Source organism: Ranitomeya variabilis, chromosome 3 (assembly GCF_051348905.1).
Source record: "Ranitomeya variabilis isolate aRanVar5 chromosome 3, aRanVar5.hap1, whole genome shotgun sequence".
Taxonomy (NCBI): Eukaryota; Metazoa; Chordata; class Amphibia; order Anura; family Dendrobatidae; genus Ranitomeya; species Ranitomeya variabilis.
In genome coordinates this window covers 160,419,652-160,436,955 of record NC_135234.1, presented here as the reverse complement: position 1 = coordinate 160,436,955, position 17,304 = coordinate 160,419,652, and the positions used below count along the sequence as shown (strand labels likewise).

Genomic DNA, 17,304 nt, shown 5'->3' with positions numbered 1-17,304 from the left:
GAGACCCCAGAGAAAATCTGACTCTGGGGGGCACTATACACTTTTTCCACTGCGCCATTAATTAACGGCGCTGTGGTTTAAGTACCCTTAACGACCACCATTAAAAGGCGTATAGCAGTCGTTAAGGGGTTAAGTACAAAAAGTTTTCCTAAGCTTTTCCTACCAACCAGACTTGAAAAAAAATAGGTTTAGAGAAGAAAATAGTTGAAATCAACTAATTTTGTGATGCTGAAAACAAAGATGATGCTTAAATTTGGTGATTGGCTTTAATTTTCAAGATCCAGAAGGGGTTGTAATTACTTATGACTCCTTTCATGCAGGCTTATAGAAAAATTGGGTCTTTACTATTTCATAATCATTATTGCATTGATATAAACTAGTTTATTACATCATCTATTCTGTTTATTGAGCCTTCAGTATTCTGTTATCTCAGGGTGGCCAATCAAAAAGCGCCAACTCAGCTCCAATGACGTAATCCTAAATAGTTGCATCACCTACTTTTATATGTGCTCTCTGTGCAAGGTATACAGTTTTAGGATTTCTTAGCTTAGTTTCATAGCATATTGACATGTTTCTATAATATATATATATATATATATATATATATATATATATATATAGTATATAAATTTAATGTGCTTAGCTCTTGCATTAACATAGCGGACAATTTTTGCTACGTATGCAGATAAGTCACTTGTGCGTCCCAAGGGCAAACTTAACTACCATGATAAGGAACGTTTACAACCTGGCTGCAGAATAGGAGATCAGGACAAGAGTTGGGCTCCACACATATGCTGCAGTAGATGTGCATCACGTTACCCAGTGGTTGCATGGATGCAATCTATGTCTTTTGCAGTCCCAATGATATAGTGAGAGCCAACCAATCACACTACCAATTGCTATTTCTGCATGGTGCCCCCCATTAGGAAAGCAGTTTCATTGTAGAAGTGGACGCTACAGTATCTAAACATTCCATCTGCAATACGTCCAGTACAAAATCCAGAACAGTCGGTTCCAAAAGCACCAGAAGCATTTTCAGTAAAGGGAGGAGAGAGAGGGTGCTTGGTGTCATGAAGCCTATTATTCCTACGACCCAGACTTTCTGTCAGCAACCCCACCTGAACCACACCATATAACACAAAGTGAACTGAACGATCTTGTTAGAGATTTGGATCACTTAGGTTCCAGGCTACAGCAGTGGAATCTCCTAGCGGGAAATGTTTGGATTTCTTTGTTCTGCAACCATGATTAAGATCTTGTCTAATACTTCTTCATGGAGAGTGATCTTCTGGCATGCAACAACATCAACACTTTAATGGAAGCTCTAAAGATAAGTTATAATCCAGAGGAATGGAATCTTTTCATTGATTCATCCAAAATAAGCCTAAAAGCTATCTTACTTCATAATGGAAATGTGCTACCTTCAATTCCAGTTGGTTATGCAGCCCACATGAAAGAAACCTATGACAATATGAAGTAGCTGTTGAGGTACAGTACCTCAACTGTGACTAACATTTGCAGCTCCTCTGTGGTGACTTAAAGGTGGTAGCCATGTAACTTGGTCTCCAGGGTGAATAGACAAAGTACTGCTGTTTTCTATGTGAGTGGGATCGTCGTACAAGAGAATATCACTACAATAAAAGAGACAGGCCTCTCCGACATTCACTTCAGACAGGGAGTAAAAATGTCCTGTATCGAGCACTTGTAGACCCACATAAGATTTTGTTACCGCCATTGCACATCAAGTTGGGCTAATAAAGAACAATGGATAAAAATGCAAAATCATTCAAGGTTGAGTGAAGCAAAGATAAAGGAAGGAGTCTTTATTGGTCCTCGGATTCGTAAGCTTCTTCAAGATGACGAGTTTCTCTGTTTGTTCCAGAGCAAGGAAAAAGCTGTATGTGTAGCATTCACATTAGTGGTAACTAATTTTTGAGAAACTTATGAGCAGATAATTATGAAGATTTGGTGGTAAATCTTTTGAAAACAGATACAGATTTTAGCTGTAACATGTCGTTAAAGATTCATATCTTCCATTCGCATCTAGACGTTAATCAAACAAACTAGGGAGCAGTGAGCGATGAGCATGATGGGAGATTTCACCAAAATATTGTGGCTATAGAGAAAAGATATCAAGGAAAATGGAATCCATCAATGCTTGCACCTTACTGTTTGAAAATTGTAAGAGATGATCCAATGCAGAAGTATGAGAGACAAGCAAAAAAGAGTTGTCAGTGTCACTGAATGAGGACCAAATTTTGTACTGCAATTTTTGTAACTGTTTAGAATTCGCACTAATGTTTAGGGTATGTACCCACAATCAGGAAGAGCAGCATTTTGGATGCAGTTCACCTACGCTGCGCACCTTCTACTGTATGAGCGGTCACGTGGGGCCGCCAATTACAGTCATGAATATGCGGCTCCACCTCCCATAGGGGTGGAGCCGCATATTCATTTCTGTAATGGGCGGCCCCACGTGACTTCATACAGGAGAAGCTGCGGCCAGGACAGGACACTGCGAGGGAGGCGGGTGAGTATTTTAATAACAGCGGGCGGGCGCACAGGGGGTGGGAGGGGGGTGGGGACAGGGATCTTTATGTTAAACACGAGAAACAACAAAAAAAAGGATTATTCATATCTTCTCTACAGCAAACGCTGCTGCAGAGAAGATATGAATGGCGGCTTTAGCACCATGTGGGGGGGACAGCGCTTACTGTAGCGCTGTCTCCTGCACGGCACACGGACTGCACACGGACAACGTCCGTGTGCGGTATGTGTTTTACACGGACCCATTGACTTTAATGGGTCCGTGTAATCCGTGCGCTCCCACGAACACTGACATGTCTCCGTGTTTGGCACACGGAGACACGGTCCGCAAAAAATCAATGACATCTGCACAGATGCATTGATTTCAATGTGTCTACGTGTGTCAGTGGCTCGGAATCACTGACGTGTGAAACCGGCCTCAAAGAACAGATCCTTTATAAAAAAAAAAAAAAGTAAATAAAACAAAAATACTGGCTGAAAGTCAAAAGGAAATTCTGAAATGCAGGGCATACATTGCATATACAGTACTTCAGTTGTTTTTTTGTTTGTTTTGTTTTGCTGTTTTTAAAAAATCAGCCATTCTCTAGTTATGATGAAGCTTTTTTCTTCTATTAGTGATTCTTTTTCTAATAAACCTTTATTTTTTTATTTAACTTGTTAACAAAATGCATGTGGTCTGCATAAATTACATCTGGTTTCTGGTTGTATTTTTTGTTGTGCTTTTCACATTATAACTTGTGATTCTACGAGAAAACTTAACATAAATAATGAACCATATGTCTTGAAATGAAAAAATAAATACTTAAATAAAAAATAAAACAAGGACAGCAAAAAATCACATGTACCAAACCATATTAATGAAAAAAATGATGAAATAAAAACCACAGAGGACAAAAAAGTGTATAAAAGCAACGACTTTTTTACATGCTTTTTTTTTCGATTATCAGATGGACACATAAAAATTTTTGTCATAGTGAAAATGCTACTGTGATTACAACCGGAGTTTTCAGTGTATGAAAGAAACAGTTAAATGACAAATTAATCTATGCTTTATCTGCGCACCTTGGATAAGGAATGGTACTGATTGGTTAATCCTCTCTCGTCTACCTTCACTTGTCCTGCATTTACAGTTGAACATATGAGCCCTGACCATAAACAATGAATTGACCCCATTCGCAAGTCTGATTTTCATATTTGTGTGTTTTGTTTTTTTGCGGATGGAGAACATACCTATCATTGCCTATGGACCTATATATTCAGGCAGCAGTAACAACAAATGAACTAGCAGGGACTTAGCTTCTGCTGGAGTAGACAGGTCCTCAGAGAAGTCCAAGAGAGATCTGAACCAATACTGATACATTGACAGCTGGCATGAAGTAACGATCTGAGTAGAGTTAAATAGGGAAGCCAGCATAACAATAAACGAGGGCAGCTGAGAAAGCAAACCTCAGAGACCAGCAGTTCCGCTCAAAGCCACCAGAGGGAGTCCAAGAGCAGAACTAACCAAAGTACCATTCATGACCACAGGAGGGAGTCCGAGAAATGGAATTCACAACAATTCCCCTGCATTACATTCATTCACAACATTTTACAGACAGGAGCAACTGCATTAGCACAGCTCCTGGCTGTAAAATGATTTAACCCCTTCAGATGGATTTACATCGTGGGACTGACAGAACGACAGAAGGTATGGGATATTGTTGATTTTTTATTTTACCTTTTTTACAGAACGAGGGTCTTCAGGTGGATTACCAGTATAATAAAATATTACAACACCCTGTGTCTTTATTTCATTAAAGTACTTTGTAATAATGTGTGTGTGTGTTTTATTAACCATTTCGTACTATTGGATTAATAATGGATAGGTGTCATAATTGACGCCTCTCCATTATTAATCTGGCTTAATGTCACCTTACAATAGCAAGGTGACATTAACCCTTCATTACCCCATATCCCACCGCTACACGGGAGTGGGAAGAGAGTGGCCAAGTGCCAGAATAGACGCATCTTCCAGATGTGCCTTTTCTGGGGTGGCTGGGGGCAGATGTTTTTAGCCAGGGGGGCCAATAACCATGGACCCTCTCTAGGCTATTAATATCTGCCCTCAGTCACTGGCTTTACCACTCTGGCGGAGAAAATTGTGCGGGAGCCCACGCCAATTTTTTCCGTGATTTAACCCTTTATTTTAGCAGCTACAGCGCCCAAATTTTGCACATACACACTACTAACAGTAGTGTGGAATATGCAAAAAAAAGGGATATGAGATGGTTTACTGTATGTAAACCATGTCTCATATCATGTCGGATTTGTGAAGGAGAAAGAAAAAGCCGGCAATTGAATTACCGGCTTCTCTGATATCTAGCGCTGAATTAAATATAAATATATATAAATATATATATATATATATATATATGTGTCTCACTGACATATATATATATATATATATATATATATATATATATATATAGATACTGTATATATGTTTTAACAAACATTTGAGCACATAAATCCTTTAGATGTCGGTTTTGCAAGCCTGCGAGAAAATCTCGCAGTACGGATGCCATACGGATTACATATGGAGGATGACATGCGCAAAATACGCTGCCACACCCTGCCTACAGATGACATACGGACCACTATTTTGGGAACATTTCTGCGTATTACAGCCGTAAAAAACGGACCGTATTTTCATACGCTGAGTGTGACACCGGCCTTATTCTTTTGAATGTGCTTGATTGCAGTTGTTTCTGGTAAGGGTGACTCAACCAGTTATTACATTTAGGAGGCAATCACTTTTTCACACAGGGCCCTGTAGGTTTGGATTTCTTTTTCCCTTAATAATAAAGACCTTCATTTAGAAACTGTATTTTATGTTTGCTTGTGTTATCTTTGTCTAATATTTACATTTGTTTGGTGATCTGAAACATTTAAGTGTGACAAACATGCAAACGACTAGGAAATCAGGAAGGGGGCAAACATTTTTTCACACAACTGTATGTATATGTGGGGCTCATGCTGTATGTATATAAGAGGCTATGTGGGGTTCATGCTGTGTATAAGAGGCTATGTGAAGCTCATGCTGTATATAAGAGGCTATGTGGGGCTTATGCTGTAAATAAGAGGCTATGTGGAGTTCATACTGTATATGGGGGCTATGTGGGGCACATGCTGTATGTAATAGGCTATGCAGGGCACATGCTGTACATGGGAGGCTACGTGGGGCACATGCTGTACATGAGAGGCTACGTGGGGGAGGCTACGTGGATATCATACAGTACATGGGAGTTGACGTGGGGCTCATTCTGTACATGAGAGGCTATGTGGGGGTCTCCTACGTTATATAAGGGTTTGTCTGTGGGTTCTTACAGTATATAGGGGCTGTGTGTGGACTCATACGGTATATATGGGGCCTGTGTGTGTGGCTCATACAGAATATAGGAGGATGTGAGCATACTTAATTCTTCTCAATATTAAGCCATACAATTATTATTAATATAAAATAATTATAATTAATATGTTAATATTAATAATGAGCAGAATTAATTTCTGCCTATTGGTTCGGCCCTCTACAACAGTCAGTCTATCATGTGGCCCCTCAGAAAAATGAATTGCCCACCTTTGATATAGACCATTACATATAAAAAAATACCTTTATTGCTGTATTGGATCTTTCAGGTGCGGAGAGGAGGGAAAGGTACAATGACTTCAGACAGACTCTGTAAAAGCCTGGGAAGCCATTCTCCCTGCTGGGTATTCTGTACAGAGTTTTTAGAGCTAATGCATAACATATTCTTGTAAAGCTCCATGAGTGTCTGAAATAGACGTTTTAATTTCATCTTTACCTAATTCCAGTATTTTAGAGTAATGCCTGTTTTTGTTCCTCAGGGTGTGATGGTCTCTTTGCTGACTGATTACTCACCGCAGATGCCAAGACCTACATTCTAATTCCTGGCACATTCCAGCAGAATGGTAATTGCCGTGCAGTAGCAGACAGATTCCCAAGAATGAACCTCGACTGAAAGCATTGATGCAAATTAAATAATCTTGTACACATCTATTTCCATATAGTAGACAATATTTTGACTGAAATTGTGTAGACTGCTCCACATTTTAGTAAAATGTGTAATATTTGCTGACTTTCACCAATGTAATGTGTCAAAAGTTGACATAGGTGGGTGTCCATGAGTTCGGCCTATTGTTATGCCACTTTAGGTCATAGCTTACAGCTCAATGGATCTTCCGTTACTCTCTATGTCCGGACTTTTGACATTTCTGAGCTAAAATCAAGAGAGAGAATGGCTCTCAGAAGATCATTGGGGACAATCTAACAATCTTATAGGAGAACCGTTTTCATGGAAATTTTTAAAATTGTTTCTCAATCGCTAAAATTAATAATTTTATTACTACGCAGAATAATTCACGTCACTTGATTTGCTCTTTGTCCAAGAATGTTTTATTTCTTAGCTCTACTAGTTATTTTCTATCACGGGTGAAAATAAGTATCACACAAGCAATATTAACCCCTTCCTGCCAAAGCCTGTTTTCACCTTTCGGATCAGGCCAACTTTTTCAAATCTGACATGTGAATCACATTATGTGCTAATATTTTGAATGCCTCCACATATCTCAATGATTCCGAGATTGTACTTTATGTTAGTATTAAATTCCCATCACTATGATTTTGCTTATTAATAAAAATATCTGAAATGTTGTGCATTGAAAAAATTACTTTTTTCAACTTTACTTTTTTTGGTCCTTTAAATCATCATATCGCATAAAATGGTTAATAAAACACTGTACATTTACCATATGTCTAATTTATTTCAGCATTATTTTAGAATTTTTTTTTTCCTTTTGTTAGTATGTTTAACCCCTTTGTGACCGAACTAATTTTGATGACCCCACCAAATTTTTATAAATCTGAGCACTGTCATGTTTTGGTAATAACTCTGGAATGCTTCAATGGATCCCAGTGATCCCAAGTTTGTTTTTTCATGACATATTGTACTCATGATAGTTTTAAAATTTGTTCGATATGACTTGATTTCAAGCATCATTTTATCTCGTTAGGATGTTAGAGGCATTCAAAAGTTTAGCAGCAATTTCTCATTTTTCAACAAATTTACAAAACCTGTTTCTTTAAGGACCTGTTCAAATTTCAATGGACTTTGAGGGGCCTATATATTGGAAACTCCCCAAAAGTGATAGCATTTTAAAATCCTCACCCCTCAGATACTTCAAAACTGCTGTCAGGAATTTTTGTTTTAACCTATCGGGTTACCTATCAGCTCCAATGTTTTCACTTTTGCAAGCCATAACACCAAAAAGTGGACACAACAGTTTGTTAACCACTTTCTTACGAGCACAGCAGTACCCCACATGTCAAAAAGTTCTGTTTGGACAAACAGCAGGGCTCGAAACGGAAGGAGCAATATTTGAATTTTAGAATACAAATTTGGCTGAAATAGATTACGAGCAACATGTCGCATTTGTAGGACCCCTAAGGTGCCTGAACAACAGAAACCCCCCACAAATGACCCCATTTTGTAACCTACACTGCTCAAGGATTTTATCTAGGGGTGTAGTGAGCATTTTGAACCTACATGTGCTACAAAGAATTTGATAACATTAGGTTGTCATATTGAATATATCATCATATTATCATCATTTTTTTTTTTTACTTTTGAAAAAAAACCTAAGCTTAACCCTAATGGAAAAGAATGAAGCCTACAAGGCGCAGCCAAAATGCTGTCCTGATTACAAATTATTGGGGTTTTGATCACTGTGAAAGACACTATCACAGTGATCAAAAGTCAGCAACCAATAGGAAAAATCCCTGGCAGTTCTCAGAGGGAGCACGGCACATGCGACTGCCATTTTGCTACAGAAGACAGGAGGAGGGCCAGGGACATAATTTCTCTCTCCTCTGACATGTTATATCATGTCAGAGGAGAGAAAACTTGCTTTTAAACCGGATCACACTTATTTATGTGATCATCACCATTGAAAAACGTCGATCACGTGATTGATTGTGTTGTCCGGGATCTCAGCTACCCCTGGTAGTTGACTGTTGACACCCCTGAGATTTTCCAACTCTAGGGGCCGATATCACCTTATTCTTGATTGCTGTTTTAAAGCAGCAATGAGCAAATAAGGTCCCTTTGCGACTGCCATTTTAATGCGTTATGGTTGTTTAGGGGTTAAATGTTTTTGAAACAAATATGTGGTGGTGCATATGTATATGTGTGTCGCCACATGTTTGTTTCATAGCTAAATATGGGTGATTGTGCACAATTCTATAACTTGATCTGCTGATGAACACTGCTTATCCTTGGGGGGAAACACATTGAGATTCTGGGGCTTAATATTCAACAAAGACAAGTTCATGAATCCTCTTTATCCTCTGTGTAGGGACTACATTAGGGACAGCCGTCATCAAATGGGAGCACCAATATCATTGCCTGTTTGGGTCAGATAGAGGTTAGATTTTTAGGGACTTATTTGGGATTTTATCAGACTACCCAATTTATCCCTATTATTCCCAAATTACCTCTTTAGGATATTGTTTCTTTATACCCCATGTGTGGTTCCCAGAGCCATGTTGCATTTTTGAAGAGCCCCTGTGGGGCCAGAACAGCAGAAATCCCCCACACGTGATAACATTTTGAAAACTACATCCTACAAGGAATTCATCCAGGGAAGTAAGGAGTATTTTAAACCTAAAAGTGATGATGAACATAATTTTTTTGCTTTCACATTCAATGTTATAAAATGTTGCATTTTCCATCCAAAATACTGCTTTAGCTCAAGATTTTTTATTTTTACAGGGGAGTAATAGGAGAAAACAGACCCATAAACTTTTAATGCACTTTCTCCTGAGTACGCCATTACCCTATATTTGGTCAGAAACTATTGTTTGGGCACATTACAAAGTTCAGAAGGGAAGTAGCACTATTTTGGAGTACAGAGTTTGCTGGAATAATTTGTGGCTGACATTTCACATTTGCAGAGTCTCTGAACTGTCAGAACAGCAGACCCCTATGAGTGACCCCAATTTATTAACTACACCCCTCAATGAATTTCTCTATGGGTGCAGTGAGCATGTTGCCACCACAGGTGTGTTGCAGAATTTTATACCATTGGGCCATGACGATAAAGGAAAATTAATTGTTTTTCAACTAAAATATTAAGTTCCAGAGCTTTCTTTTTCACAAGATTGAATATGTGAAAATGGCCCCAGAGGTTATTAAACAATTTCTCACAAACTCAGCAAAACTCATATATGGTGATACAGTACTGTTTGAACACATGGTGAGGCTTGGAAGGGAGGAGCACTATTTGACTTTTGAAGCACAGATTATCTTGTAATAGTTTGCAGATACCATTTGCAGACCCCCTAGCATCCCATAATTGCAGATACTCTCTGCAATTGAATTCATTGTGGATACTACACCCCTCTAATAATTTATAAGTGGACTTTCACCTCTACAGTGTTACCTATACTTTGGGGCTCAGAAGTGAGAGGGCATTTTGATTGTTGAGTGCAGAGTGAGTTTGCTTGATTTTTTGGTGTTGTGAAGCCATATCATCTTTCCAGTGCTTGAGTATTTATTGGTACTAATTGGGATACAAACCATTTTGGATGTTTTTTAAAGGAAGCTGTCCGAAGGATTTTGCTAAGTAAAGTACACACATGGCCATATTGGTGCTGTGACACTATGTAAAACGCTATTTGTCATGAAGAAATCCGTTTTGTAGATTTTGTGTAATCAGTGTTTGAAGTTTTCTTATAATCATAGCTTCATGGATCGCTCGGGACTGTCAGTAGGGTCTTCAGCCCTGCCACGACTTCCACGTCTTTGTCATCCTCCTGGTATAAATTTTGTGCCGATGCCATCCTAATCGCAGACGACGCTTGCACCCATTGAGCTCCTGGTAGTCTTCAGAAAAATGGTGTAGCTGGAAGAGCAAGTGGAGGCGCATGTGCAGATTGATATCTTGGCTCGCCATTAACCCCTTCCCAACATTTTCAGTATACAGTACAGACCAAAAGTTTGGACACACCTTCTCATTCAAAGATTTTTCTGTATTTTCATGACTATGAAAATTGTACATTCACACTGAAGGCATTAAAACTATGAATTAACACATGTGGAATTATATACTTAACAAAAAAGTGTAAAACAACTGAAAATATGTCTTATATTCTAGGTTCTTCAAAGTAGCCACCTTTTGCTTTGATGACTGCTTTGCAAACTCTTGGCATTCTCTTGAAGAGGTAGTCACCGGGAATGGTCTTCCAAGAAATCTTGAAGGAGTTCCCAGAGATGCTTAGCACTTGTTGGCCCTTTTGCCTTCACTCTGTGGTCCTGCTCACCCCAAACCATCTCGATTGGGTTCAGGTCTGGTGACTGTGGAGGCCAGGTCATCTGGCGTAGCACCCCATCACTCTCCTTCTTGGTCAAATAGCCCTTACACAGCCTGGAGGTGTGTTTGGGGTCATTGTCCTGTTGAAGAATAAATGATGGTCCAACTAAACGCAAACCGGATGGAATAGCATGCCGCTGCAAGATGCTGTCATAGCCTTGCTGGTTCAGTATGCCTTCAATTTTAAATAAATCCCCCACACCATCACACCTCCTCCTCCATGCTTCACGGTGGGAACAAGGCATGTAGAGTCTATCCATTCACCTTTTCTGTGTCGCACAAAGACATGATGGTTGGAACCAAAGATCTCAAATTTGGACTCATCAGACCAAAGCACAGATTTCCACTGGTCTAATGTCCATTCCTTGTGTTATTTAGCCCAAACAAGTCTCTTCTGCTTGTTGCCTTTCCTTAGCAGTGGTTTCCTAGCAGCTATTTTACTATGAAGGCCTGCTGCACAAAGTCTCCTCTTAACAGTTGAAGAGATGTGTCTGCTGCTAGAACTCTGTGTGGCATTGACCTGGTCTCTAATCTGAGCTGCTGTTAACCTGCAATTTCTGAGGCTGCTGACTCAGATAAAATTATCCTCATAACCAGAGGTGACTCTTGGTCTTCTGTTATGAATTCCGTTCTGGAGCTCCCTCCTGTGGTTGCTAATGGTATTTTTGTGAGTTCTGCCCTTGGGCTCCCTCTGGTGGTTTCGAGTGGAACTGCTGCTCCTTTAGGTAGCTGTAGCAGCTGCCTCCACTGATCGCCTTGCCTGGGTTTGTTATTTAAACCTGCTCTGGGCTTTAGTTCATGCCAGCTGTCAATGTTCTTGGTTGGATTTGGTTCTCTCCTTGGATTTCTCATATGGCCTGTCCTTGTCAGCAAAAGATAAGTTTTTGCTAGTTTTTGTTTGTCCATTTGTTTGGACTCTATTGCTTTGCAAATATGTCTCTTTTTGTCCAGCTTGTCACTATGTCATATTCAGGCTAGCTGGAAGCTCTGGGAAAGCAGATTTGCCCCTCCACACCGTGAGTCGGTGTGGAGTTCATTTTTGTAAACTCTGCGTGGATTTTGTAGTTTTTAATACTGACCGCACAGTATCCTTTTCTCTCTGTCTATCAAGTTTAGTATTGGCCTCCTTTGCTGAAATCTGATTTCATTTCTGTGTACGTCATTTCCCTCTCCACTCACAGTCAATATTTGTGGGGGGCTGTCTTTCCTTTGGGGGTTTTCTCTGAGGCAAGATAGCTTTCTATTTCCTACTTTAGGGGTAGTTAGCTTTTAGGCTGTGACGAGGTGTCTAGGGAGATTCAGGAACATCCCACGGCTATTACTAGTGTTGTTGTCAGGATCAGGAACTGCGTTCAGTAGAGATACCACCTCCTCAGAGCTCGTCCCATGTTGCGTTTTAGCCACCAGGTCATATCAGTGTGGCCTCTTAACCACCAGGTCATAACAGTACAGCTGGCCTGAACTAAAGCCCAGAGCAGGTTTAAATAACAAACCCAGGCAAGGCGATCAGTGGAGGCAGCTGCTACAGCTACCTAAAGGAGCAGCAGTTCCACTCGAAACCACCAGAGGGAGCCCAAGGGCAGAACTCACAAAAATACCATTAGCAACCACAGGAGGGAGCTCCAGAACGGAATTCACAACAGTAACTGTTATGACCTGGTGGTTAAGAGGCCACACTGATATGACCTGGTGGCTAAAATGCAACATGGGACGAGCTCTGAGGAGGTGGTATCTCTACTGAACGCGGTTCCTAATCCTAACAACAACACTAGTAATAGCCGTGGGATGTTCCTGACTCTCCCTAGACACCTCGTCACAGCCTAAGAGCTAACTACCCCTAAAGTAGGAAATAGAAAGCTATCTTGCCTCAGAGAAAACCCCCAAAGGAAAGACAGCCCCCCACAAATATTGACTGTGAGTGGAGAGGGAAATGACGTACACAGAAATGAAATCAGATTTCAGCAAAGGAGGCCAATACTAAACTTGATAGACAGAGAGAAAAGGATACTGTGCGGTCAGTATTAAAAACTACAAAATCCACGCAGAGGTTACAAAAATGAACTCCACACCGACTCACGGTGTGGAGGGGCAAATCTGCTTTCCCAGAGCTTCCAGCTAGCCTGAATATGACATAGTGACAAGCTGGACAAAAAGAGACATATTTGCAAAGCAATAGAGTCCAAACAAATCGACAAACAAAAACTAGCAAAAACTTATCTTTTGCTGACAAGGACAGGCCATATGAGAAATCCAAGGAGAGAACCAAATCCAACCAAGAACATTGACAGCTGGCATGAACTAAAGCCCAGAGCAGGTTTAAATAACAAACCCAGGCAAGGCGATCAGTGGAGGCAGCTGCTACAGCTACCTAAAGGAGCAGCAGTTCCACTCGAAACCACCAGAGGGAGCCCAAGGGCAGAACTCACAAAAATACCATTAGCAACCACAGGAGGGAGCTCCAGAACGGAATTCACAACAGTTCCTTTCCTGGGGCGGTCCTCATGTGAGCCAGTTTCTTTGTAGCGCTTGATGGTTTTTGCCACTGCACTTGGGGACACCTTCAAAGTTTTCCCAATTTTTCAGACTGACTGACCTTCATTTCTTAAAGTAATGATGGTCACTCTTTTTTCTTCACTTAGCTGCTTTTTTCTTGCCATAATACAAATTCTAACAGTCTATTCAGTAGGACTATCAGCTGTGTATCCACCAGACTTCTGCACAACACAACTGATGGTCCCAACCCCATTTATAAGGCAAGAAATCCCACTTATTAAACCTGACAGGGCACACATGTGATGTGAAAACCATTCCCAGTGACTATCTCTTGAAGCTCATCAAGAGAATGCCAAGAGTGTGCAAAGCAGTCATCAAAGCAAAACGTGGCTACTTTGAAGAACCTAGAATATAAGACATAATTTCAGTTGTTTCACACTTTTTTGTTAAGTATATAATTCCACATGTGTTAATTCATAGTTTTGATGCATTCAGTGTGAATGTACAATTTTCATAGTCATGAAAATACAGAAAAATCTTTAAATGAGAAGGTGTGTCCAATCTTTTGGTCTGTACTGTATATAGAAGGGAAGTCCTCTCTTCTCCTGTACCAGTCGTGACTTGTATTGTCTAAGATTACTGTACTTGTTTTTATTAAGTTTACCCCTCCTCACATGTAAAGCGCCATGGAATAAATGGCGCTATAATAAATAATAATAATAATAATATAGGTCATGGTCGAGAAGGACTTCCCTACCAATGCAGTATATATACGTCATGGCAATCGCCCGCACTCAGGGGGCTGTGCATAGGTGATCGCCGCCGGGTGTCAGTTGATTCTGGCAACTGACACCCAGCACTCAGTGTCCACACTGATTCCGGCACTTTAACCCGGTAAATGCTGCAATCAATATCGATCAGAGCATTCAGTTAGCAGAGGAAGGAAACCCCTCTGCCCTTGGATGGGTGCACCTGCGGTGTCATCGCAGTGGCCCGATCATCTAGTTTCCAAAATGGGGTCACTTGTGGGGATGTTCACTGTTTAGGCACATCAGGGGTTCTCCAAACGCGTCATGACATTCACAGACGTTTCAATCAAAGTCAGCATTGCATAATGTCACTCCTTCCTTTCTGAGCCCTGCCGTTCACCCAAATAATAGTTTTCCCCCACATATGGGGTATCAGCATGCTTAGGAGAAATTGCACAACAAATTTTGGGGTTCATTTTCTCCTGTTACCCTTGTAAAAATTAAAAAGTTGGAGCTAAATGAACATTCTTGTGGGATTTTTTTTTTTTTTTTTTAGTTTCACGGCTCTACGTACTTGGCGGTTCAAGGTGCTCACCACATATCTAGATAAGTTCCTTAAGGGGTCTAGTTTCCAAAAACTTGTGAGCACTTGTGAGCGGTTTCCACTCCACACATCAGAGGCTTTGCAAACGCGACATGGCATCCACTAATTATTTCAGCATGTTTTGCTTTCAAGAAGTCAAATGGCGCTCCTTCCCTTCCAAGCCCTGTTGTGCGCCCTAACTATGGTTTTCTTTCCCAAATTGGGTATCGGCGTACTCAGAAGAAATTGCACAACAAATTTTTTGGTGCAATTTTTCCTGTTACACTTATAAAAATTTTACATTTCTGGCTAAAAAAACTTTTATGGGTAAAATGTGATTTTTTATTTTATTTTAACAGCTCAACATTTTAAACTTCAGTGAAGCACCTGGGGGTTCAGGGTACTCACCACACACCTCGATAAGTTCCTTGAGAGGTCTAGTTTCCAGAATGGTGTCACCTGTGAGAGGTTTCCACCGTTTAGGCACACCTTAGGCTCTCCAAAAGCGACATGGCGTCCGCTAATGATTCCAGCAAATCTTACATCCAAAAAGTCAAATGGTGCTCCTTCCCTTCCAAGCCCTGCTGTGCGCCCAAACATTGGTTTTCCCCCAGATATGGGGTATCGGAGAAATTGCACAACAAAATTTGAAGTTTTGTTTCCCGGCTTCCTGAATCGCTCCCGATAATCAGCTGATCGGCTCCGCAGCTGCATGTGTTGCGGCTGTGTCACTGTCACAGCACATGCATGGAGGCCCAACAAACAGGCTCTCCATGCATGTGCTGTGGCAGTGACACAGCTGCGACACATGCAACTGCGGAGCCGATCAACTGATCAGCTGCCGTGATCCAGGAAGCCGTGCTCCCTCTGCAGCTTATTCAGCAAGCGCTATATCTTGCCGAATCAGCGGGGACCCGAAGAAATTTGCTCATTTCTTTTTAAGATAAGATTTAAATCTGTGCATGCACCGCCACCGGTGCCATTTTCCTGAAGACAGCCAGGAGGTCAATGTGTGCAAGATACCACAGAATTCACAAAACGGATTTCTTCAGCACAGATATCGTTTAAATCAGTATAACAGCGCCAATATGGCCATGTGTGTACTTTACTTAGCAAAATCCTGCTGGTTCCCTTTAAGACTAGGTTCGCATTCATCCTGTGTTCTAAGCTAAGCACTTACATCAAGGTTTCCATTTAAGTTTGTGAAATAAACGATTCACACAGCGTCCCTGACAGAACCATTCACTGTATTGAGATAAATGGAGTCACTTTGGACTTGGTATGACCTATGTTCCAGCAGTGTACTTTTTAGAGGAGCACAAAAGCGTAGTCAATTGCATTTTACTGCATGCCTAAAAAGATGGGACACTTCTGGAAGAGAGGCCAGTGACTTTCTACCTCAATACAGTGAATGGTTCTTTTGGGGCTTTTTGTTTGAATCCTGTTTTTCAGAGATTTTGACGAAAACTCAGAGGTGAGTGATTAGCTTTATTGTTCCAGTCAGTATGTTTACAGTTATAACAGATTTAACCCCTTTACTACAGGCGATACGCCTTTTAACGGCTACAGTTAAGGTTACTTAAACCACAGCGCCGTTAATTAACAGCGCTGTGGAAAAAGTGAATAGCGCCCCCAAGAGTCGGATTTTCCCCAGACCCCAGAGAACATGATTCTGGTTTTTTTTACCGACCCCCGGGTTGCAATCGCCGGTAATTAACCGTTTACCGGCGGTTGCAAAAAAAAAACAAAAAACGCGATTTCCCATTTAATTTCTCTGTCCTCCGATGTGATCGCACATCCGAGGACAGAGAAATGGGGTCCCCGATCGCCCCCCGATACTCACCTGTCTCCCCCGGTGCTCCTCGTGGCTGCCGATGGGCGCCGCCATCTTCTTCCGGCCAAAAAATGGCGGGTGCATGCGCAGTGCGCCCGCCGGCCGGCACCCGGAAGATCTTTGGGGTCTCGGCTGCCGGGGGTAGCCGAGACCCCAAAGAACATGATCGGGTCGGTTTTTACCAACCCCAGTTTTTCGATCGCCGGTAATTAACTGTTTACCGGCGACCGCAAAAAATAGCGATGTGTAATTCTCTGTCCTCTGATGTGATCGCACATCAGAGGACAAAGAAATAGGGGGATTCGGGGACCCTGTTATTCTTACCGGTGTCCCTGGGTCCTTCTGTGTCCCCTCCTGGCCGCCGGCTTCTTCCTCCGGTAAGAAAATGGCCAGCGCATACGCAGTGCGCCCACCATGATCTGCCGGCCGGCAGCTAGAGGAGTTGGGGCTAAATTTAGGGTTAGGGTTAGGGTTGGGGCTAAAGTTAGGGTTAGGGTTGGGGCTAAATTTAGGGTTAGGGTTAGGTTTGGGCTAAAGTTAGGGCTAGGGTTAGGGTTGGGGCTAAAGTTAGGGTTAGGGTTGGGGCTAAAGTTAGGGCTAGGGTTAGGGTTGGGGCTAAATTTAGGGTTAGGGTTAGGGTTTGGGCTAAAGTTAGGACTAGGGTTTGGGCT

General features: G+C 41.4%; 1 protein-coding gene across 1 annotated transcript in view; it reads left to right on the top strand.

The window, feature by feature from the left end:
• OTC (ornithine transcarbamylase) overlaps nucleotides 1-7,360 on the top strand; it is an 87,552-nt gene extending 80,192 nt beyond the window's left edge. Inside the window, exon 10 of the mRNA XM_077299471.1 lies at nucleotides 6,433-7,360. Coding sequence (XP_077155586.1) covers nucleotides 6,433-6,492 — 60 coding nt within the window. The 3' untranslated portion in view covers nucleotides 6,493-7,360. The remainder of the gene's footprint in view (nucleotides 1-6,432) is intronic.
• Nucleotides 7,361-17,304: the final 9,944 nt, after the last annotated feature.